The following is a 23,839-nucleotide window of genomic DNA, read 5'->3' on the forward strand; positions in this document are numbered from 1 at the left end:
TCTACTCAAATTGAGGACGACGCAACGAGCTATGGAAATAATGATGGGTGTAACGTTAAGGGTAAGAAAAGAGCAGATTGGGTGAGGGAACAAACGCGAGTTAATGACATCTTAGTTAAAATCAAGAAAAAGAAATGGGCATGGGCAGGACATGTAATGAGGAGGGAAGATAACCGATGGTCATTGAGGGTTACGGACTGGATTCCAAGGGAAGGGAAGCGTAGCAGGGGGCGGCAGAAAGTTAGGTGGGCGGATGAGATCAAGAAGTTTGCAGGGACGACATGGCCACAATTAGTACATGACCGGGGTTGCTGGAGAAGTATGGGAGAGGCCTTTGTGCTGCATTGGGCGTAACCAGGCTGATGATGATGAATGTAGGCTTTTAAGATGAAGCAGATTATTGAAATATGTTGATTTGTTTTGTAACTCTCATAGTTTAGACAAAAATCTTTTCAGAGTTTGCTGCTGTATGGCCCAGTTGGGCTTCACTTCCGAAGCCTCTGGTTCCACCTGTACATCAAGTAGGGGGCTCAAAACGTATTTGGGTGGACAAGTTAACCTCTGAGTGAACCTGGTTGATAGGGCGCCAGTTTGCCCTTGTCACTATTGGTACGCTTCGCCACAACTGGTGGATTTTGTACTCATCGATGAGACAAGAGTATGAGGCAAGATCTTTGCGTCGTGGTCATTGATGCCACCTTGTCTGACTGCACCAACTTTGGTCTGTCGTTCCATTTGAACGTATGCCAATTCTGCCTGGACAACATCTGGAAATCATGTCACGCGACTGATGCTGACAAACTTGGTAATGAAGGCCTTCACAAATGTGTAAACAGGGAAGCCGTTCTCCTAATATGGCATGCTGGTGCTGTTTACAGTCGGCGTGTGTCTGGGTCTACCTCTCCACGAAAAGTTGACACGACTCTGGCAGCTCTCGTGGATTGATTCAAATGTGGGAGGAGCAGTGCCAAGAAGTTGGGACTGGATAAATCAAGATTTGCACAGCGGATCGTGCCACAAGTTTGGAGCTCATACTTTTGGCATACTTTCGGTGCTGTGGCGTCACAGCTTGACGACAGACAACGTGAAACGGGTGCTGCGATCACACACACACAAAAAAAAGAAAGCAAGGAGTAGCTCTGCTGCTTGAGCTCTAAAGTGCCAAAAGCATTCTTGCGTGCATCGCTTTTTTGCTAGGTTCGACAGAAGAAGCACCAAGTGTTTCAATTGACGCTGATAATAAAAATCAACATCAGCCTCTCGCAAAGTGGTTTGATTTGATTTAGGTCATTTAACGCCGTAACGTAACACACGCAATATGAGGAGACGCCATACCGGACAGCTCCGAAATAATTTTGACTACCCACCCGAGCTTCCTTGTGTGCGCTTCAGTACACAAATGTTCTTGCAGTTTTCTCCCATCTAAATTCGGCCACGGCAGGCGGGCATTGAACCAGTGACCTCGCAGTCGGCAGCAAAATAGTACTGCGCATTTCTACTGCACTACCGTGGCGAGTTCCTATTCAGCAGTGTCCAGCTAAACTTGCAATAAAGTCTCTGCGAACAAAGACACAGCAAATAAAACGTATAGAAAGAGTTTCTGTTTATTCCATTTATGCACTTCTTTCATGCGCTCTGTGAACTTCATTTTCACCACGCAATGCAGGCACAGATCAAAAGAACCTGTGAAGTTAATGGCTGTAGCTCATGCAAACCTATGTACAAACACAACCACGGCTAAAAAAACAAACAATGCAAAAACGACACCAATATCGTGCGAGTCCCTTCACTTCCTCTTACAGAAATCTGGCAATACAATGCTACAGTCAGAAACGAAAAGTAGGCACAATCAAAGAGTATGCTTTATTTGCAGAACCACAGTAGTGGGTTGCACCCTTGAGAGTGACCATTCAACCTTGGCTCGAAAATTTTCACTAATAAAATACACATTGAACACAGTAATACTATCACCGTGTAAATGCAGACAGCATGATTATCACTTAAATTTAATTCACTTTTGGAAGCACAATTCTCATTTAGGGCCTCAAACTTCTTGTGTTGCTGAAAATAACTTCAAAGAAATTGAAGCACCATGTTCAAAACTCGATACCCAAGAACAGATATCTATTAGAGTGCTCAAAATGAACATATATGATACATTAGTTTACAGCTTACACAGAATTCTAGCATCAGCTTGTCATTTTTGCAAAAGTCCTATTCACAAACATTTCGGGCCAGTTCACAACTTATCTATTCCCTAGATTTACAACTTGCCGATGATAAGTCTGCAAGTTCTCCATGTTGTAGATGGTACAGTTTCTGTTGCCTAGTTAATCAGTCATAAAGTCGATGCTTCCTTAGCTTTTACATTTTATGATTTTTATGGCAATTTTCTAGACCGAAGTACAGAAAAAAAAAAACACTACCTCCAAAGGATCGGTAGATTTAAACCTCCTTCTCTAAATGCAAGAAACTGCATCAAAATCAAGCCAGTGAATGGTGAGCATAATCTATCAAAGATGGGTGCTCCTGCTATAAAGTTTGTTCTAAAATACGCTAATTTACACAACAAATACTCAGATGATTAATGCTGCAAAGTGACTCAAAGGTAGCTACTAAGCTAAAGCAAACAAAAAGAAATGCTTTGCCACAGTTTGTGTGCAGGTTAAAAAAAAAAAGCGAACAATCATAGTTACCAAAGATATGTCACCCAGCATTAGTTGATAAGTTACGGATCGCATCAGCACCAAATACGTTGCAAGAAGGTCTTCATGTTGGTACGGTATGACTGAAGTTCACTAATAGTGGCAACTTGTCTTGCAAACACGCCAAAAGAAACAAAAGAAAAAATGCCACTGACTTGCGCAGAGACTAGACCAAGAAGACTAAGAGTGAATTCCACTGGTCGACGTGGAGCAGACTTTTCCTTCTTTTTTTTTTTCTCATTCGAAGTGGATTTACATTTTTCAGTGTTTGTTTTTATTCAACTTGCTCCATGGCGCATGGGTGAGCCTCAAATTTAATCGGTGCAGCAGGAGTACTGCCCAGCATATGCGTCCCCTGCTTCACTGTTGAGGTATGGGTGCAAACGAAGCGCTTCGTGGTGGATCTCTCTCCTGCTCTCCATTAGGGTGCGGCTGCACCCGCGGCACATCGTAGTGCTTCCTCGTTGGTCCGGCATAAAGCAGTAGGAAGTTCCCACTTGAGATCTCTGCATCTGCAAAGTTATAGTGCGGCCTAGGCGTTCGTTTGAGGATTTTGGTGGTGCCCGAGAATCGACCAATGGAATTCATCATGAGCGAACTGATCGCGCAACCGTCAACCTGCACCGTGCAAACAGCCAAGAGAAAGCTTTAAAGCGTGCTAGGTTGATTTACAGGGTGCAAGAGAAAATTCGTGCCCTTCTAGTGGCTGTAACACTTCACGAAAGGAGCAACATTGCTCCAGTGACCAGCTATTCCGCACATACGCAGAACGGCACGCCACACATCACAACGCTTACCAAAACAGGCCGTGACGCGGTCACGTCGCAAAATACAACAAACACATTTATTGCCGCGCATATTTCTTGCTGCATTAGTGTGCTTTTATAGTGAGTGTGCACTTGGCAATGGTAATAGACGCTAAGGAAGATTAAAAAAGTGAAATGTCTCAAAAGCATGGCAGAACTCACAGGAGACACAAAGTTCTAGCAAGCTAAAAACACCGCGGGTTTGCCTTCACATGCAAGAGCCTTCATTCTAAAGAATCACAGATAAAAGCGTAGCTTCAGTTCGATCACGTTAGCAACCTCCGGCAAGGCATCTTCAGGTTCGGGGGTCCCTTGCTTTTGGCAGGCGATTTGCAGAAATGCATCAGTATGAACCGGTAGAGGGAACGGTTCCCACCGGCTCCCCTGACAGTTACCTTGACAGGGAGTAAACAATGCATTCATAAATACCGTACGGAGAGTCTCAACACTTCCAAGTCACAAAACCTTGCCTACAAGCAATGTCCAGTGGCCCACGTCCACAGTAACTCTTGCTGTACGAACGACTAGCCGTGCTGAAGAATCAACGGCCGCCGCATACTCCGAACTCCCTGCGAAACACAAACAGACGAATTCCGCCTGGTTTTCTCAGCACCAAAGTTTGGCTAGATGGAGTGCAGAGAATTTGCAAAAAATGGCGGTGGAAGGTGACGATCCAAGCTCTGATCCACGACAAAGAGAAGAAAAATAATAATAAAGAGCAACACTTGCATCATAATTAGATGGCACACAGGGATGGAAATGAAGCAAAGCAAGGTGCAGGCAGGAGTCGGACTGAGGGTGCGCCGGCAGACGACGACCTAGAAGGTGCCGTGTATGTTGGCGCTGCCGCCTTCTTGCCGCATGTGCTTGAGTGCCCGCAGCGCCCTCTTGGCGGCTGTGCACTTGGCGATGCGCTTGTTGCGGCCGACGCCGACGAAGCGGCCCTTGCCGAAGACCTCCACTCGGATCCGCACCTTGCCATTGAGGGTCATCTCAGCACGCCTGCAGTGAATAAGCGTTCGTTTCAATACGACTGAACTGCCATCTTTGTGATTGCAGGTATTAACAGCGTGATTGTCTAGTGAAAACCTTTCTGCATTTTGCATGTGCACGAAGAGAAAAATCGGATCAAAACTGTAGCTTCCTCCCAATGCCTCCACTAGAATCTCCATGGTTCAGTTCAATGAGACAGAACTCCCAGTCCCTTTAAATAAACAACTGTAGCCAGTGTTTACTTGCTGACTAGCCAATCAGTATAAACTGGCACGGTGTTGGTACTCACTCGAACTTGGCAGTCTGAGGTTCCAGCTCCAAAAGTTCCCTGATTGGGGACTTTGGCACGTGCGTGCTGAAATATTCTGGAAGGAGAAGAAGCAAATGCATTCCGTTATCCTTTTGTGCAGAAACAAAAACAATTGTATATTTAGAGCATGCTCTCTGAAAGAAATAAAAAAACAAAGCATGCCTAACTACGGATGTTAAAGGACCAGTGTAAACCTTAATAAATGTGCAGTCGGGAACTGTCTCAAAAATGGGCACATGAAAATATTTGTTTCTCAGGCGTACTTAATAGTGAGGGATCGAGTTAAACCTTGTTAAATATGGAATTACACTCTTCATCCACGCTGGGTCTTGGGGGGAGGTGGGGGGGTTCCTTTCTGCACATTTTGTGGGTAAACGTTGGTCTGAATTTCGTTATCAAGGAGACAGTGTAATTTACTCCAATTTACACAAAAGACATCTATCCAGGAAGGCCATGGCAGGCCACAGGCATTGAAAGGGCAGCCTTTACTGCCGTGAATGTATGGATATGCTGCTATATGCTCATAGTATTAGGGACATGACTATGTACAGTAAATCACATTCATTGTTTTCTCCATGTTTTTTTCTAAATGGAGCTTTCCTTGCCTACCTCTCCTGGGTTTGGCACATCTTGTGTCTGGCCTAGTTAATAATTATCAATTAAAAAAAAAGGCATGTGTCCAGTGGTGAGTTTCAAATTCAGTGCCCCAGCACGGCAGCCCGATTCTCTACCCCTTAGGCCACAGATGCATGCCTACAAAAGCAACATAACATCCTTACTAGCTCCCTTTGTGCAAGCTAGCACTTTGAGATGCTTGGCATGTGAGTCACGTCGCATAGCAACAATTTACTTAAACTCTTTCCTTACCACCAGAGATCTATTTATTTTTGGTGCTTTTATGCTTTACCATTTTATACCAAGAAGCATTATTCGCAACGTATATTACGATACGTAATACTGCAGCTTAATCATTGCAATTTTGAACGAAAGCAGCAATAACTTCTCAGAAAGGTTTTGAGAACTCTTAAGTAAAATTTTTAAGAAGCATCTCAAGAAGAGTGAATGAACAGAGTAAACTGTGATTTTACTGAAAGTATTGAGAGAAAAAAATAAATCTGAAGTATACAAAATGCAATGTTCCTTGCTCCTGCATTCCAACTCCTCGAAGTTAGACTAAACGAAAACAAAATTTTATCCATATTTGGCAGCATAAATATTGGCCACAGTGATTCCCATGTTATGCAGGAAAGCTACAACATTGCAACTGTGAAATGAAAACAGGTATGCGCCTGTTGTGCGGGGAGCATTTGTTCTGACTCCTGTCACGAAGTGCTTGTTTACATTCTTTCTGCATTCTTTACGGCTCTTGAATGCAGTGGTCGCCATGTCAAGGAACATCTACTTCATAATACTTAATTATCGTGCTCAATCGGCTTCTCTCAGTAAGCAAGCTGGCCTTGTGTCCACCTTGAACTTACACTGGAGCCTTCACATGGTTTCTACGGCCTTTCTAGTAATGAATAAGGACATTTGCACAAGCTGCATTGAAACAGTAAACAGTCAGACTGCTATCGAAGCTTGTGCAGAAGGGTGGTCAGTAATTAACTGCATGCTCTCTAACGACTGAACACTCCACACACAGTGTGGAAGTGCTAGCAGATAAAAGTTGCAAAAAAAAAAAGTTAAGCAGCTTTAGATACTAGTAGAACATCATAATCTAGACATGCACTCATTAGCACGTGTTGGTCTTTGAGGCATTGTTAGTGCAACTAGCCATCTAAGCAAAAAATTAGACAACCCAGCAAGCCTTCCTATGTCTTCACTGCTGCTGTCCTCTCAAAATTATTTACCCGAGCCGACCAAAAGTGCACATTTTGCATTGCTGGATTTAGGAAGTGCGAGAAGCACTGGAGGCCAGTTGGAACAATACCTCCTGTCCTATTTTTATATTCTAAGACTCCCCAATGGGCCGAATATTTCTAAAGCTGATGAAAAGTAAAAGAGCAGTTTTCATTTCAAATGGTGCATAGCACTGTTCGTGAAGATTTACAACGTCAATGTTTTACAACATGTTCAAACGCTGCTGATCGAATTGATTGAATTCCAATGTCGCAGTAAGGAAAGAGCTAATGCGTTAATCCTCATGGTTACATGAGCTGTTAATGACTTGTGGTTACAGATTAACATCGCAAGTAATGAAGAACAGCAAAAATAATCTAACACGGGCATTAAAGGTTTGGCAGTACATTGCAAGTACATTGGAAGGAGTGTGGCTCCAATATTGTTAGCAGCAACAGAAATAGGCTCACAAGAGAGATAACAGCAGCAGCTGAAATAGACCGCTACGATACATTACGCGCCAGTATTCCCTCACCATCGTTATTAAGAAAGGAGCTACAATTTTGACAAGTCACATGTGGAAGCCATGTAACACAGACAAAGATCTCTTGTTCGTTTGTTTGCTAGTTCTGCCTGTATAATTAGCACATGCAATTCTTGAATCAGGGCTTTCAGGCTGCTTTTGTAATTACATGCTGTAAAATTGTACACTATCATCGCCGCAACTGTTTATGAATTGGGAACTTGGGGCATATTCATGGCTAATAAATTTCACGAATTCAGGTTTGTGCCACACAACTTATTTGGGCTGTAAAAATCCCTTTTTTTTCATTTCTGACTTTTTGAAACAGTGCAGTCTGTTCAGCCATCTATGTGGCACTTCAGTCACACATGTTTTTGGTGCATCACTTCCGGTCCGAGACATCCATTGGTGAGGCTGCACCCGCAATCAAGCCAGCAAAATAATCTTTAGTGCAATTAGCATTTTTTGGTTACTTTACCCAATTTCCGTTTTGTTTGTATCTAACCTCTTTCACACTAACTTGGGTCTCTGGGTTTGTGCCACTGGTTATATGCCACCCTTCAATGAGAGAGAGAGAGAGAGAGAGAGAGAGAGAGAGAGAGAGAGAGTCCTTTAATATTAACCTGCATTTTATACAGGGTGTTTCAGCGAACTCTCAAACATTTTTAAATGTTGCCTATGGCAGATAGCTCAATTCTAGCTTCATGAGGTGGTCTACTTGAAGTGGCGGACACTAGAAAAAAAAAAAAGTGAAATGCAAAATCAACTAATTAACAAAAAATCACTAATTAACTTTTAACTAATTGCCTTACGACACATATTGAAATTCCCAAATTCTAGCCGTGAAGTTTGCACGGTGCGTCCACTCGGAATGATTTCTCAGGACGACACCAGTTTCGAGATATTAATTCCCAAACTTTGCGGAGAAATGCACTGGCGTTCCAGTTACTTGTGTGCTTTAATGCGTAAAACAATGTTTTGTTAACAAATTAACTGCACCGCCAATGCATTTCTCCACAAAGTAAGGTCGGGTGGGAGTAGGACATGGCATCGTTATGACACTCACTCTAGCTCGCTCGATCACCTCATATGTTGCTATCTGTAGTTATGGCCGATGTAGCAGCAGCATTACAGATGACCGATTTAGCCAGAGTGAGCGTCCAAACGTCGCAATGTTCTGCCCCCACGTGACCACATACTGTGTCATCACGTCACAACACAGTATCCTCCTGGAAAATGAAACCCAATCTGGCTGCAGAAAAGCTATTATTATTAAATTGTTGGCAGCGCTTTGAGGTTTCTTGCTACATTTTCTTGAGTTTAGAAGTCTAGAACTTTTATGTAACGCCAGAAAATGAATAGTCGAAACTATCGTGTCAGCAGCCCTTTAAGAACCGGAGTAAACGACTTCATGGTGCAAAGAGTTCCAGCACACGCACCGATTTCGGGCTTCATCATGGCGTAGTACACCTGCCAGACGGTGTCCAGGGACATGTTGGAGTCGAGGAAGATGGCGCCGGCCACCGATTCAAAGATGTCGCCCAGGGCCTTGGGCACTTCCACCTCCTCTGCCTCCTCGCACTCTTCTTCCTCCAAGTAGTACTCCTGTGGAGAGAGAGAGGCGCTTGCCTGATGTGCTTGGAAGAAAGCAGGAATGACAAAAGAAGCGTGACATGAACATAGCCAAAACAACTTACTTTTCTTGGAGTGCTACCAGGGGTTAAAGGGAGACTAGAGGAAAGTATTAAGTTGAGCCTGACTGAAAGACAGAGCTTATGCAATAATGAATTATGCAATAACGAATTCGTCACTCGTAGCGAGAAGAGAGCTTACGTAAGCGAGAAAATGACGAAAGTGGAAAATCAGTGGCGCCACCTGTCATGGAGTATGGAACCTCTCTTGTGTGACGCATGGTGTGACGTCATGACAACGGGTGGCAAGTGGTTTGAGGAATGACGCCGACGCATATTTAGAGAGAAGTGGCTGATCCGCTGGTAGCAGCAGAGGTGGCAATGTGGACATTATGCCACGGTCTCAGCTTTGAAGTGGGCGATTCAAATTGAGGCACTCCTCAATTGTGACAGCAGGACTTTCAGAGGAAGTTTTCTATGTGACAAATTCGTAAATTGGCGCCCAGAAAACGATGATAGGCTTCTAGACAGATGGGTCATTGAATTAACTCATCAACTTAATATTTTTTTTTAGTGTCCCATTAAATTTGATAGGTTGTCAGTTCTGGCAGGTATCCTTCTACTTTGCACTGACTTGCTCTAACTACGCTTGCGTCTGTGGGGTATAAAGTAGCAACAGGTCACAAGTGCTCACAACTGTTGAAAGTAGTGCTTTTGTGTGTGTCTGTGTGCCTCCTTTACATCTGAATCCAGTTTGCGCTTCTGTACTTGTCCATATGGAATACCAATACCAACGTGCCCAAACTACCACCTTTGCGAGAGAAGTAGGTGTGTGGGAATATTGAATAATGCCCAATTCGACTCGGTCTTCGAATTAAATAGTCATTATTCGTAAATACAAATATTTTTAAAATAGTTTAACAATTCTCTAGTGCGTGTAATCAAACATAAAATTGGAGGGAAAGTGCGATAAATTTCATCCTGGGGCTCATAGTAAACATAAAACGCAAGAAGTTACACATGGCAGAGCCAGACTTTCCTTTCTAAACCGCTATCATAAATACTCTCCGAAGAATCGCGGGGATGCAAACAAACTGTCTATCTGTTCCAAATGCTCCATTTCGACTTTTACAAAACAGCGCTTTATAACAGATAATTTTACAACAAAAACTTGCTAAAATTGTGAGTACTAGCACCTGAACAAGATTTTAACAGTATTAATGGTGAAAACTATTTGAGAGGTATTTGATATTCGATTAGTTTCTGGTACATTCAATTTTACAAACCCCTAACTCTGTGCCAAAGATAGCTATCGCAGTTCTGTAAACTGCATCTTTTAGAGCATCTCAAGGGGACAATTTTGATACATGAAATGACAGCTTACATTAAGCTGCTACCACTATTATGAGCGTTTTGCAAAAGTCCTACTCAGAAATTAGCGGTATATTTCAGAGCGGTGTATAATACATCAATTTTGTCTGCTTTACATGCAGTATGAGGTGCAGCTTACAGAATTGTAATATCCTTTTTTTTTTTATTACGGTGTTATAAGTTGTAAAGTTAGCACTTGAGCTTTCTGAAGTTTTGCCATTTGAAAAACTTTCTAAAAGAATTTATGGTGCAAATTGAAAATCGACTTCCTAGAGTTACCGATTTTAACTTTTTCTTTTAAATAAAACAAACCTCATGAAACTGATGCAGTGGTTGCCAAGAAAAATGATTCTTCTATTGTCACGTGCGTATTTAGATAAAAGCTCCAGAGCTAAAGCTTTTCTTTAATTGTGCATTTATTGAGAAAGCACTAGAAAGGTGCATATTACAGTTTATTATACACGCTGAGGTTCTCACAATAATGAAAGGTAAAAAAGGTAAAGAAATGCAAATAAGATATGAACTGAAACATGTGTAGTGTTAAAAACAAAAGTTGTTTCTGACATTCTTATAAAGAAGTCACACCAAAATTTTCCATTTTACACAGAAGCACTGGTGATCAAGTTGACTGTTAGAATTTAGCACCGATAGCAAAATCGCGGCAGAGCGGCTCAGAACATACGCAGGTACTGGTTGGAGAATGCAGCTACTAGCTTCAAACAAGCCTGTCGCTGTGTCTCCCGGTTATCTAAGAGACCCCATGCAAATCTCTGTTTGTTACTAACAAAGCATTAATGCCACTGTGATGCAATTACCTGCCAGTGATAATTCAAGCACTCAGTTTTGGTGCAAAAGGCAGCTGGAAGTGGATCTCGATATCTCAAAAGTTTGCTATCCTGCCAAGGTGCTTTGTCGGAGAATTCGAATTTATGAAACTATTCTTTATAGCAGGATCTCATGTAGATTACATATAGTGGCATCAAACACTACGCCCAGGTGTACAATAATTAGAGAAACTGATCCACAACAATGGAAAAAGATTGTGGAAAGAGGGTGCTCCAGAGATCATGAAGTTTGTAGGAATGGGGGCCTATCTATGTACAGCACAGTCAATTCTTAAAGGGAACACCTAGCTGCTAATAAATACAGTATAACTGAAACACCTCCACTCTATCGGGGGGGGGGGGGGGGGGGGAACGGCTGAGAGGGCACATTAGGCTGACAGCTATGCAATGAAACGCAGTCTGCATGCCTAAATTCCACAATTAAGCTTTAATCAGTAGCTAAATAATAACTACATGTGTCCTTTAAAAGCGGATCATACTGCACATTAAAATAGCAGAGACCTGCCTTCTGCACTTTCAATGGAAAGATACCAATGAGAGAGTTCTGCCATCTCCTTGTTTTCCTGCATTCACTTGCAGGCACAAAAGGCTTAGGATGGCTGTTGAGTACCCCCAGCAAATGTTCTAGAACATCTGCAACCTCTCGGTGATGTTAGAGCCAAAAAAGCATAGCAATTCACGCAGAAGGGGCACGTGTACCTGCCACTGTTGGCAATCTAACATTCCGTAACGGTGTCAACAACTCACATATGAAATACCACCAGAATGTTTTTCTGCAGACAGAAGCACTGCGGCCATAAAAGGACTTACCTCGTGGTATCCGAGCCCATTGTTCAGTCTCTTCATCTCAACAAACCTCTGGATGACTGCAAACAGGCCCGGTGACACGTTCTTGAAGTAGCGATGGAAGTCATACTTCACTGCCAGCGAGGCAAAGAAAGTGTTGTTCACGAGCGCTGACCGCAGGTCAGTCAATGTGCCTGGAGAGTGGCGCTGGGGGTCATCGTAGAGGTGCCGGGTTATTAAGTAGTCCAACACTGCATCACCCAAGAACTCAAGCCGCTGATAACAGTCCGTGAGTCGGTTGTAGTGATATGACGCGTGAGTGAAGGCCTGGAGGAGATAGGCGCGGTCCCGAAACCGGTAACCGATGCGTGCCTCGAACGCATCGTAGCCAGAGAGAAGCTCATCCAGCTGCGGTCCCGCGTCGGGCACAACAAGCGGCGGCTCTAGCGTACCGTAGAGCATGACACCAAAGTTCGGCAGCGTCTCCGCGGTGCAGTTTTTGGGTAGCACATCGAGTCCCAACCAGGACATGAAGAGGAGGGTCGCGTGAGGACCGCATGACACGAGGTAGGCTCCAATTAGCGCTTCGACGCAGTCCGCAATGCTCTTGTCAGGAATGCTGTGCTGCGTCAGGAGGTTGTACGGCACGTAGGGTGCGGTGTCGAGGTTCTGCTCGTCGGCTAGAACCTCGTCGAGGTTTCGCACCTTGTTGGATCGCTCGGCGAGGGTCTGCCGGATCTGCGCCTCATCCATCTGGGTGAGTCCGGTAAGGGCTGCAATGTTCCAGTGGCCCGCTGGAAGGCCCGATTCAATGAGAGCCCTCTCGAGCCCGGGAGGCACGATATAGCCGGGAGGAAGCCAGTTGTCGCTGGGCTCAAACTTGGTGGCCACCATCAGACCGCCAAGACTGCGAGCCCGGCCGAGTCGGTAGAGGTTGAGATTGCTGATCTGGCGGCTCCGTAGGTGGGACAGCTTGCCCTCGTGCACGCTGGGATATGTGCAGTAGAGGTGGGCTGTCACGGCGTACTTGAGAAAAGAGTCGCCCACCGTTTCGAGACGTTCCAAATTTATGCCATCGTTGGCATTGGACATCGTCAGTGCCTGGAGGAGAATGCTGGGGCTCGGGCCACAGTGACTGTCGAGATCGGGCCGCTCGTCAAAGCGAGCCTGTGACGCGTCCCCGCCTCCGAGCTTGACGGAGTCCCTGTCCGGCAGGAGCTCGCCGAATGGTAGCACGCTCCCTTCCGGTGCCTTTGGGGCCTCCCCTCCAACGATAGCAGCTCCACTATCACGGACTGCTGGTGCCAGAGGCTCATCTTTCTTCAGGGGCCGGTCGTCTTCATACTCCGCAATAAGCTTTAGTGCCTCCGAGACTTTGCGAAAGGACTTGTAGATTGTTTTCTGAGCCGCATGTTTCACTTCGTCTTCATCACATCTCCAAACTTCCAGTTTCTTGACGCACTCCTTCCTGAGTGCCATGACCTTCTGTTCGACAAATGGGTCAACCTCTCGTTGTTCTTCCTCTGGCTCGTCCACGAAAGCATTCACAGACTTGCTGCGCTGGTCCTTGCTGCAGTGTGATAACCAGTCCAACTGTTCCTCGGGCCTCTTCTCGTCGTCTTTGTTCTCCGACTTGTCACTTATTTTGAGCAAGTGGCCTTCATCTTCATTGCCGCCGGCCTCGGACGGAGACTGGTTCCACTCGGATCGCGAGAAGTCAAGCTCAGGGTCTTCCTCGTCCTCGTCAAAGCTGTCCCAGATGTCATCGTCACGGCACGAGGCCAGGTCTAGTGACAAGCCCTGCATGTTGAACACTCCGGGTGCCGAGATGTAGCCCAGTCCCGGCATGTCCAAGGTGACGAACGAGCTGTCCTCCATGTCCGTGTCCCACTCAGAGTCCCAGCCCTCGGCTTCGAAGTTACTCGGAGATCCGTAGCGGATTCGAGGAACTGGTGTGGGCTCCCCTGGTAGTTTGGGAAGCGGTTTCCAGTCGAAGTTGGGGCCTTTGGGTCCACCGAGGTTCAGTGCACTGACCTCAGCGTCAGCTAGCTGGTCGAGTTGGTCATCGTCTGGAATGTGAACTTTGCTTGGATCGAACGTGTCGATGACGAGCTCCTGGTCCTGAAAAAGCAACAAATAGTAAACCATTAGAATGTGAACACAGAGCTCAAGTTTACATGGAAAATGGCTAAGGAATTAGTTTCTAACAATGGGTTTCTACTAGAACTAACCTTGGAAGTATTAGCCAGTGCCACCACTCACAAACCTTGGCAGCGTAGTTCTAGGAGTAAAACATAAATACCCAAGAAAGTATACGGGAAAATAGCACCGCGGTAGCTCAGTTGGTTAGAGCATCGCATGTGTAATGCGAAGACGTGGGATCATTTCCGATCTGTGGCAAGTTGTTTTTTCGTCCACTTTCATTGCATTAATTTACAGTTCCTCTAATTCAATTATTTAGTACAAGTAATTTTCCCTAAGTTGTCCTTGGTGTCTTTGTTAGCTTCTTACGACATGGTTAATAAATATCAGGCCCCTCGGTTAAGCCCCTTTCTTCTCATTCATCACATAACGAGAGTCTTGAATCCGGGAACATTGATGCCTTCAGGTAGCATGCGTGGGTTTATTGACCAGTTGCCTTCACCCAGAAAGATCACAAACTCATGATGCTTGCAGCAGAAAGGATATTCCACATCCACTGCCAAGGTTTGTGAGTGGTAGCGCTGGCTAACACTCCCAGGCTTCTAGTAAGAAACAAAAATACCCAAGAAAGTGGATGGGGAAACAGTGCCGTGGTAGGTCAATTGGTAGAGCGTCATATGCGTAATGCGAAGATGTGGGAACTTTCTCCCACCTGCGGCAAGTTGTTTTTTCATCCACTTTCATTTCCATAATTTATCATTTCTTTTTATAGTAAAGTACAAGTAATTTCCCCTATGTTAACCTTGGTGTCAATGTTTGTTGGCTTCGTATGACATGCTTAATAAAAATCGGGCCCCTCGGTTAAGCCCCTTCCTTCTCGTTTATATATATATATATATATATATATATATATATATATATTTGCACTATGCTTCTGCTGTACATTAACCTAGGTGTTGAACGTGTGACCTTGTGCTTAGCAGCAGAATGTCACAGCCATTATGATACTATAGTGGACAAGCGAACAAAAGTCGTAAAAAAAATTTCAGACTGCCACTTAAAAGAAATTTTTTAAACGGACACTAAAGAGAAACATTAAATCATTCAAGACATCTACAGCACTCCTTCAAAGCTTTATTTTGATTAATTCTGCAGCAATAGGTTGATCATTTGAATAAAAAATGAAGGACAATGTTTAATTTCCTGAATTTTACACGGCAACCTCAGCCCTGGTACGTCGGTATGACGTCACAAATTTCCCAGTATATAATAGTTTTAGATAAAAAAGAAATCGTAAATATATACGTGCAGTTTTAACATGGTTCATCGTTGAACACATGAATAAAATAGCATAGGTAATTTATTTAGAAACGTAATTAAGGTTACAAAACAAATTTTTTATGCTTTACATTGCTTTTGACACAGCCAGGGCTTGTATTTTGAAACATCCAATTTTGTCTCCCCCTTTAATCGTGCGTTGCGTGAAGGGAGCAATCTTAGCAAAATCAGCATGGCGTAGTCCAGCCACGTGCAGACCAACGACAAAAGGCCAGAAAAATAGAAAATTAAGTGGGTCACTAAACAATTACGTTCCCGGGACGCACGGCCATAGCGAAAGCAGGGCGTGCCACGCGAGCGCCTGCAAGCAAACTCAGTGGTGGCCCGTCTGTTAGACAAATGAAGTGGGCGAGAAACTCGCAGTAATCAACCATTAGATCACTAGAGGTTCTATCAGTTCTCGTGCAACACCCCCCAAAAGGAGATGCACGTACGACAGTATCACCAGTTGGTGAATGCCGATCTCTAAACAGAGTAATTGCAATCTCATGGGAGAGCCATGCGGGCTAGCCTGACATTCCAACAGTTTGAGCGGTAAGAAGTGAGATAAAAATCAGTTTTTTTCTAAACCCATAATTTGAAACAGCACATGTGACAATGTCAGTTCAAAAGTGTGTGAGCACGGGTGTGAGCATGTGGGAAGTGAACTAAGCAAAACTGGAATATAGTAGACTTTCATTAATTCGACTCTGATTAATTCAATTTTTCAGTAAAGTCGATCCTGGAGCCAAACTTTCGTTATTTTGATCCTAAAATTGGCCTTTGCCGAATAATTCGAACTTGACCGGTCAGCAAGCATGTGCCTGATCCCTATGGTGACCCAACAAGAGACTCCTTTTAGTGGCAGCATCTGCCTCGGCAAAGCTAAGGCAACAGTGTATGCGTTGAACCATCGCCTCCTCTATTTTTTCAATGCCAGCACAATCACTCGATCCCTAACGGGAGCCACTGGTGCACCTTAGAGCAGCGAGTTGCCACGATGTGACGCTACCCAGACATACTAGTATGACTGCTTGCGTCATGTGTTTGCATCATGTGTGCGTCTGAGCGCATGCTGCTGCCGTTCCGGTGGAGAAGTGGTAGACACTTCGTCCCTGCGTCTGCCAGGTTATGCCGCGTCTGTCAGTCTTCCTCCAACTTCCGTCATGAGGCGCCACCCAGATGGTACTCTCCCCCATAACCGTAAAGCAGGCGTTAACGCTAGCCGAGGGGGGAGAGTAGGAAAGAACGATAGGAGAGGGTGGTGTTCCTTTCGTGGCACAAATCGAATCTGGCTCGCATAGAAAAAAGTAGAGGAGGTGCTGGTTGAACACACATCATTTTCTGTCGAAGATGCCTATTTCCGGCCTGCACAAGGAGGATTTTCAAGCAATAACTGTGGCTCACAATGCCTGATCACGGTATTTACCAGATTCTAATGCGTACCTGTTATTTTTTCAAGAAAGGTGAGCCGAAAATTGCTTGCACGGTGCAACTGGACGTAAAACGAAAACTGGCTTTGTGGCATTCAAATGCTTCGCCACATACCATGGCTGCATTGCGGCAAAGCCGACTTCAAAGAACTGCGCGGCAAATTTCACTTTAGGGAACCATCTGCCAATGTGCAACCCATATTAGACTCTAGCCCATCTTTCTTGAGAACAAATCAGGCGCGCGTTACATTTCTGCACTGTTTAGCAGTTTTAATGACATTTATAAGTTTTCTACTTCTAATGCATAAAAAGTGTGCACATTTCATTTGGGAACGCATTAGAATATGGAAAATACTGCCAACTGAATTAGCGGTTTGTTTCGGCATCCTTCATGCATCTTGCTTAATTCGGCACCGGTCTCGTCAGGGTCGAATTAATGGAAGTTGATTGTACTCGCAAGCTACCGCAGTAAAGCGTAATATCAGTTTTCGCGGAAGCACATTAAGAATTTTTTTTCTAGAAGCCACGGAAGGTTGCAGCGCCTCCGGTGCTACACTATGCAGTGTTCCATTTCAAAAAGGCTAATTTTTTGAAACATTTGGCTGCCGCCATACCTGTACGGTTGCAAACATTTTGGATTTGTTTGTGTCGCCATATATGTATCACGGTGACCCCCAAAGGGTTAGAGGAATGATGTGCTTGAACGTGCATATTGCTGCAGTGAGGATACGTAGGTGGCATTAGTTGTTTTGTTACACAATTCCGCAGACATTAATCAACACATCTGTAGCGGCATCGATGAACAGGACGAGTGTCTCAAAGAGCTATAGCAGTCGGCGTTCCATGATGAACGCACCCTGCAACTCGGTTGTGCGAGAGCATGAGCTTTTTGCATCGGCACCTTTGTAAAGGTGGCGAAAGTCCCCCCTCAGACTATGAAATGGGGTGAAAGAGCCAGAGAAAGGTGCTTGCTTTAAAGGGTGCTTTCAGAGATGCCAACGTCACCCTTACCTGCTGGAACATAGGCGGCTGGTATGGCTGGGGTGCACGCCATGCGTTCATCGCCGGCGGCGGCGAGATGCAGACCGGCTGGATGCCCGTGCGCTCCATCAGCTCGGCAGCCCGCTCTTCTTCGGCCTTGGCGGCCTCCTGGGCCTTTTGTAGGACGTCGGCCAGGGTCCAGCCAAAGTCCAGCGTGGGCCACTTGAAGCCCTTGGGGAGCTCTAGCCGACCCACTTGCACCTCGCGAGCCACCGTCAGCCGCAGCTGCTCGGCCAGGAGCAGCGAGTTCATCCTGCAGTGTGGGGCATCAACATGGACTTGATTGATTGATTGAAAACTTTATTATTCCACCGAGCTGGGGTGCCCGCCTCTTAATCTACACGTAGGTAGGGGGGGAGGACGAAGCAGTCCCCGTGCGTTGAGGACGGTGAGTCTTCACGGCCTCAACGGCTAGGCGGATTCTTTTTGTTGCCTCACTTTGCTCTTAAAGGGACACTAAAGGCAAATTATAAGTCGATGTGGATGTTTAAATATCATTCCAGAAGCCTCTCAATGCTTGTTTTGTGTCATGAAAGCAAAATAGCATCTGGAGGGTACGAATACCTTTTTCAAAATTCAGATCTCCCGCCGCCCAACTGGGAGAGTGGTGGCATTGCATACGCCTTTGCTGCCTTGGGGGAATAAAATGGCGCCCCACAGACGGCGGTATCGAGCGAAGACAGAGCGGTGGATTCGCCGCTGAAGCTGGTTCTCCGTCAAGTGGCGTAGACTGTTCGGGCATCCCGTGACACAACATTAAAGTTGAATTCTCTGCTACTTGGAGCTTGTGCAAGTTTCGCGAGCCAGCAAAACCAGCACAGCACTACGCAATAACGGAACTTCTGAAACGCGAAAGCGTGGGCAGCGCAGAGTCAAGCGAAAACGAAACCTTTCGACTGCCCGCGTCGTTGTGAAGGTTAATTTCAATTAGTTCTTTTTTCTAAAGACGAAATAGAACTGGATAAGCAGTATTTTATTTCATCTTATTATACAATACAATAATGCTTGTTGCAACAAGTGGTTCAGTGCTAGTCACAGAATTTAACTGAGGAGTGCTTTTATCTTTGGGCAAGTGCTTGAACGTCCCGGGGGAGTCTGTAATCATGTCTTGCATTTACCTCAGTTTCTCGATTATTAAGGCCCTGTTCACGATAATATCGACGCCTTAGAGATTATGGAGTAGTAATCTATCACTCTAGCTTGACTTAATATTAGCCTTTAGTGTCCCTTTAAGGCATGTTGCAAGTATCGATACAAATTTTGCCGTTCTTCCACTGAACAGAAGCCATCTTGGGTGTGTTCCAATTCTTCTCAAAATTAAGAAGAAGCTTTAGCTTGTGAATTCTTATCTAAATACACGGAAACGAAGAAATTGTTTTTCTCTGCAACTGCTGCACCGACTTCAATTAAGTTTGCTGCACTTGAAAGAAGTTAAAGTCTAGTAAAGTACAAAGTGAACTTACAATTTATGCCTTCAATTTTAGAAAAATATTATAAACTGCAAAGTTGAAAGGCAACAACTTTTGTACAACAGCATAGACTGCTTATAGCATAAGTTGCCACAGTCACGAATATCCAGACTATAAGCGGTACCACATTATAACCAAAACAATATTTTTCGTAGGCTGCATACGTGCGAAACATGTAGGCCAAGCACCTGCATGTATTATTATGTAAGCCGCATTATTTTCGTCTTGTGTGGCTGCACTACAAACAACTGACCACATGGAGCAGGGGATACGTGTCTCACAAAGCGGATATTTAAGGATGTGCGCCTCCAAAGCGCACATAGAAGGGAAAGGCGAACTGCCACACGGTATGCACACAAGGGAGACGAGTGCTTCGTAGCACGGAGCTCAGTGTTGCGAGATTACCTTCGGGGTTAACTTTTCTGTTTGGGATTGAGGAAAGTTTAAACCTTTACTGAGAAATCTGATCCCGAACGGGCTCAACTGCGATCGAAAGTGCCCTGTGTGACACTTGTATAAATTTTGAGCACTTGCCTATTATGGCAGCCTTGAGCATCCACATTACTCACAACTCGGCCCACAAGTGCCTCGTCACATGCTTATTCTTATGCTGCTTGTGCATCGTTGGCCAAAGTGCTGGTTGAGCCTCAATGCAGGTGACCAGCGCTTCATTAGCGATAGCGTCCATCGTCTTTGTACGACACGAAACCAGTGGTGACTCCTGGTGTCTCAGCACAATTCCGAAACCACAACAACCTGTTTCAAAAACTTGTGCAGAAGTTTACATGCTGTTCACGTGGGGTCAATGCAGAAGCCACTTCTGTGTCGTGCAATCAAAATCATGCTTGAAATCAAGCGCTGCCCACGCACGCGCAGCCCGCATGCCTCATCTTAGATGCGTAGTACAGGCGCACAAGGCCTCACAGGTGTGTTTGAGTGACGCGTGACAGTGCATCCACTCGGCTTAGTTGCTTTTGCAGCCAAACACACTGCGCGTTTCTGGAGACCTTTTAACCCTCCATGCATGGGCTGTGCAAACGTGTCAATACCATGACAGTCCAGCTGTGCCGGCTTGTGCGTCAGTTCAATTACCATCGCAATAAAAGTAAAATGACCACGTGTGGGCAATACAATAGAAGGAGACATAACAATAAACACCACGGGCAGCGTGCGACCGACCTGTAGAGGATGCAGGGCAGGCAGACAGCCTTGCGCCATAGCGACGCCGGGAACGGGTGGATGGCACACAGTTCGGGTACCAGGATCTGCTTTTGCTGCAGGCTCTCGCGTTTGGCCCGCTTTGTCTGCTCCGACGAAGTGGGCAGCGTCACACCCTTGCGGTTCACGTAGCGAGGCGTCAGCAGGTTGAGCCGGGCCGACGTGTGGTCCACGTCTAGCAGCGGCTGCCGACCGTCCACCACCCGGATCTGGTACTTCTCCCTGTGCAGCGGGGCAGGGTGATCGCGCAAGCTTGGAGTTCGAGGGGTACCGAGTTTGGAAGTACAGTCAAACCTCGAGATAACTAAGTTGCACTTGCAGTGAAAAGCTTTACTAAATTGCAAATTTCATTATTTAGAGGTTTTAAAGTTTCAACACTAAAGACAACTTCACGATTTCCCAAAGCATTCCTGGAAGATAGTATCTTGTCAGTAAACATTTATTAACAAATTGCAAGAAACTCGGGTAATAATAGTGTGGTTATGAGTGTCGGCGTGTGTGGTGCAGATTGTGCTAAGAGCAATGTATCAATGTGGCTCACAGCATCCGAGATTTGCGTGTGTTGCATCGCGCCTTATATCTAGGACTATGCTTATTGCCTGCAGCGGTCATCAGATGGTGCCCACAAATTAAGCAAAAGTGTAAAAGGATACGAATATTTATCCTGAGGGGGGAAGAAAAGGAAGAAGTACGGAGCATTGATGGCGATGAAGAAGAGACAACAACATGAAGTAAGGTTTGTAGTTTTATCGGTGTCATGCACACTCCTGCAAACATGAACAGATCTCACTCGATGACCACAAACTTCCTGCGACAATGCGAGCAAACGACTCTTACCACGTCTCGAAAACTTGAGATTACGCAATGAACAACACTGGACGCGTGAGAACACAGTGCGCATCTATGCACCAACCGTCTCAGCTGGTCCTTGGCAGTTGCCGCAGATTAACTCCACGTGTCCCTACAGTGCTTTAGACGGAGAGGGCATAAAGGCACGGATCTTCTGCCCCCTCTCCCTTTCCCCATAGAGCGTGCTTCACCACGTTACTGCACAATTAACCCCTCCCCATCTCCCTTGAGCAGAAGGAATTGTTAGCTCTCGTGTTTCTCCGTGCACTATGAGCTGCTGCATGCCCTGCAGCCTCTGCAAGTTGTTTACCAAGACAACAAATGGCAAAGCAGTGTTTCCTGCCTACCTCATATCGGCGTGCATGCTTTGACGGTGTTTTTTTGCTTATGTAACTGTTCATGCAGAAGGATGTTTGAAACAGCTTAGCCTCGGCCGGCTTTTTTATAGTTTTTTGCTAGATCTGCTAGCCATACAGGTCCAAGTACACGATTGAAATGGCCAAAAGCTTAGTTTAATCGGAACCGTGTCACAAAGTGACTTCGATAAATAGAAAAAAAAAAGCAAACTGTTTTCAATGGAACTAAGATCCGAATACGAGCAATAAAAACAGCGCTAAACGACGGGACGAGTGAAGGGGCACAGACAACAGCGCTATTGTCTGTGCCCCTTCACTCGTCCCGTCGTTTAGCGCTGTTTTTATTGCTCGTAATCATGAACCAACCAGTCCAAATGCGTACTCTTAAGATCCGAAAATGAGAATCGTTAGGTACATAGAGAATTTCATTAAATTGAGGTTCGTTATATCGAGGTTTGACTGTATTAGTAAATGTGAGCTTGAACTCGGAGGTGTATCGAGTTTGAAAGATGTGCGAGGCACATTAGTGCTAGGACCCGTGATCATCTTAAGCTGCTTTCTTTTATAGAGAACTATGCATTCCATGTCAAAGGGGACTTGTCCACAGCCTCAAAAAACTAAGCAATTTTAAAACTTGTGATAAGTTCACGAGAACTTATTCTTGGCCTCGTTGGTGCTTACTAAAGAGACAAAGCACATACAGGAAGAAAAATGACAACATGGTTGGTAACTTGCAACTTGTTTACTCGGTACACAAAACAGGAATACTATGTATACAAGTAGATGACACGTGCAAAATAGAATGTTGAAATGACAACACAATCGATGGCTATGGGAGCATTCATGAGTTCGAAGTTCAGTACTTGAAATCTCCGTATTGTCCGAGTCAACAGCCTACAACGAATGCAGCTGTGACCTCAAAACAGTGGTCTCAAATGTGAACATTCCAAGACCGCCTTTACACTCATAAAAATGTGGGGGTAGAACCTTGCCTGTAGTATGCATCGAATGTATCGAAGCCTGCGTCTGGAAAGTCGCTGAGTGGGTTCAGGTCGTGGCAGATCTCGGCCACATAGAAGAACTGGGGCTTGTCCAGGTTGCGGTACCAAGGTGTCACCTGCGAGAGTTCCAAGAAAAAACGTCGTACGAGGGGTTGTGTAGAGTTGTATACTAACAGTAGATTCGCTCGGCATAATCTAACCTAGACAGCCGCCAAGAGATGGCTTCTACTACTAATGGCGACGCCGGATGTTGCAGCACCACCCTGGAACATTACCCCTGGAACAAATCTCCACCCATGTACAAGGCTGTCTTCTGGAGATTCTGACAAGGTGCATACATCTATCATACCCCGACAATAGTTATCGCTGAAATCATCTGCCTAGAACGACAACGCCCATGCAGCACCTGTGAAATTGCAGGGAGTCCGAGAGTGCCCGACATCAATTAACCAGATGAGCACCAGCGACAAAGATTTAGCAGAGCACAAAGCGAAGTAACAATCGGGTCACAGATATCTCCAGGAGTTTCAAATGGCACTAATGTAATTAAACACTACAGGCACGAACCGAAATAAAAATCGAATGCTGCATTTATGCATTTCCAAAATCTCTCGCACAACAGCATTTCTGCACTAGCCAGCATTCAGCTGCTTTCTGCTAATGATAGTCGCAGGTGTGATGATAAGACGATCATAGAGGCGATGGATAATCATAGGCACTGCTGGAGTGAAATGAGATAAAAGGCGGGGGCTGCATTCGCAAACAACTTCTGCTACGTAACCGAGTTTCTTCACTGGCCAGCACTCACGTGCTCACTAATAACGACAGTGATAGGCGTGACAGTGAGATGGTCACAGCTGTAATAGCCAATCACAGGCAGCGCTTTGGAAAGACACACTTCGCAAGTACAGACCTGCTTTTTTTTCACCTTAGGAAGGTGGAAGGACAGGATGAAAAGCTTTCAGAACTCAGTGGAAATGATAGCTGCTTCCAAACATCGCACCTAATCAATGCAGCACAAAGTTTCAAACACCTTGGAGCAGGTTTGGGTTTCCTGTGAATGTACGGTGGTGATCCTCAAAGCTTATTTAAGGGAGTACCAGCAGACAATCTTTAAATTGCAAAGACACTACCCCTGGCTTCTTGTGTGTAAAAGGATGCCACTTAGCAAGTATGGAGGTTGGGAAACACTTACACGTTAATT

The 23,839-nt window shown here is 45.2% G+C and overlaps 1 protein-coding gene across 2 annotated transcripts in view; it reads right to left on the bottom strand.

Annotated features, from left to right (window-relative positions):
- Positions 1 to 1,579: 1,579 nt before the first annotated feature.
- Positions 1,580 to 23,839, bottom strand: part of Dcr-1 (Endoribonuclease Dcr-1) — a 61,266-nt gene continuing 39,006 nt past the window's right edge. Inside the window, exons 14-21 of one of the 2 annotated variants that reach the window (XR_011507394.1) lie at positions 22,627 to 22,751; positions 20,391 to 20,651; positions 17,713 to 17,995; positions 11,834 to 13,930; positions 8,616 to 8,781; positions 4,794 to 4,869; positions 4,241 to 4,513; positions 1,580 to 4,080 (exon numbers count right to left, since the gene is read on the bottom strand). Coding sequence is in view for 1 of the 2 variants with exons in the window: in XM_070522144.1 (XP_070378245.1) it covers positions 4,330 to 4,513; positions 4,794 to 4,869; positions 8,616 to 8,781; positions 11,834 to 13,930; positions 17,713 to 17,995; positions 20,391 to 20,651; positions 22,627 to 22,751 (3,192 nt within the window). In the remaining variant the exon portion in view is untranslated. Of the gene's footprint in view, positions 4,514 to 4,793; positions 4,870 to 8,615; positions 8,782 to 11,833; positions 13,931 to 17,712; positions 17,996 to 20,390; positions 20,652 to 22,626; positions 22,752 to 23,839 lie in introns of both variants that reach the window. The other variant, XM_070522144.1, reaches the window with a different exon arrangement.

The sequence above is a fragment of the Dermacentor albipictus genome, chromosome 7, assembly GCF_038994185.2.
Source record: "Dermacentor albipictus isolate Rhodes 1998 colony chromosome 7, USDA_Dalb.pri_finalv2, whole genome shotgun sequence".
Classification (NCBI taxonomy): Eukaryota; Metazoa; Arthropoda; class Arachnida; order Ixodida; family Ixodidae; genus Dermacentor; species Dermacentor albipictus.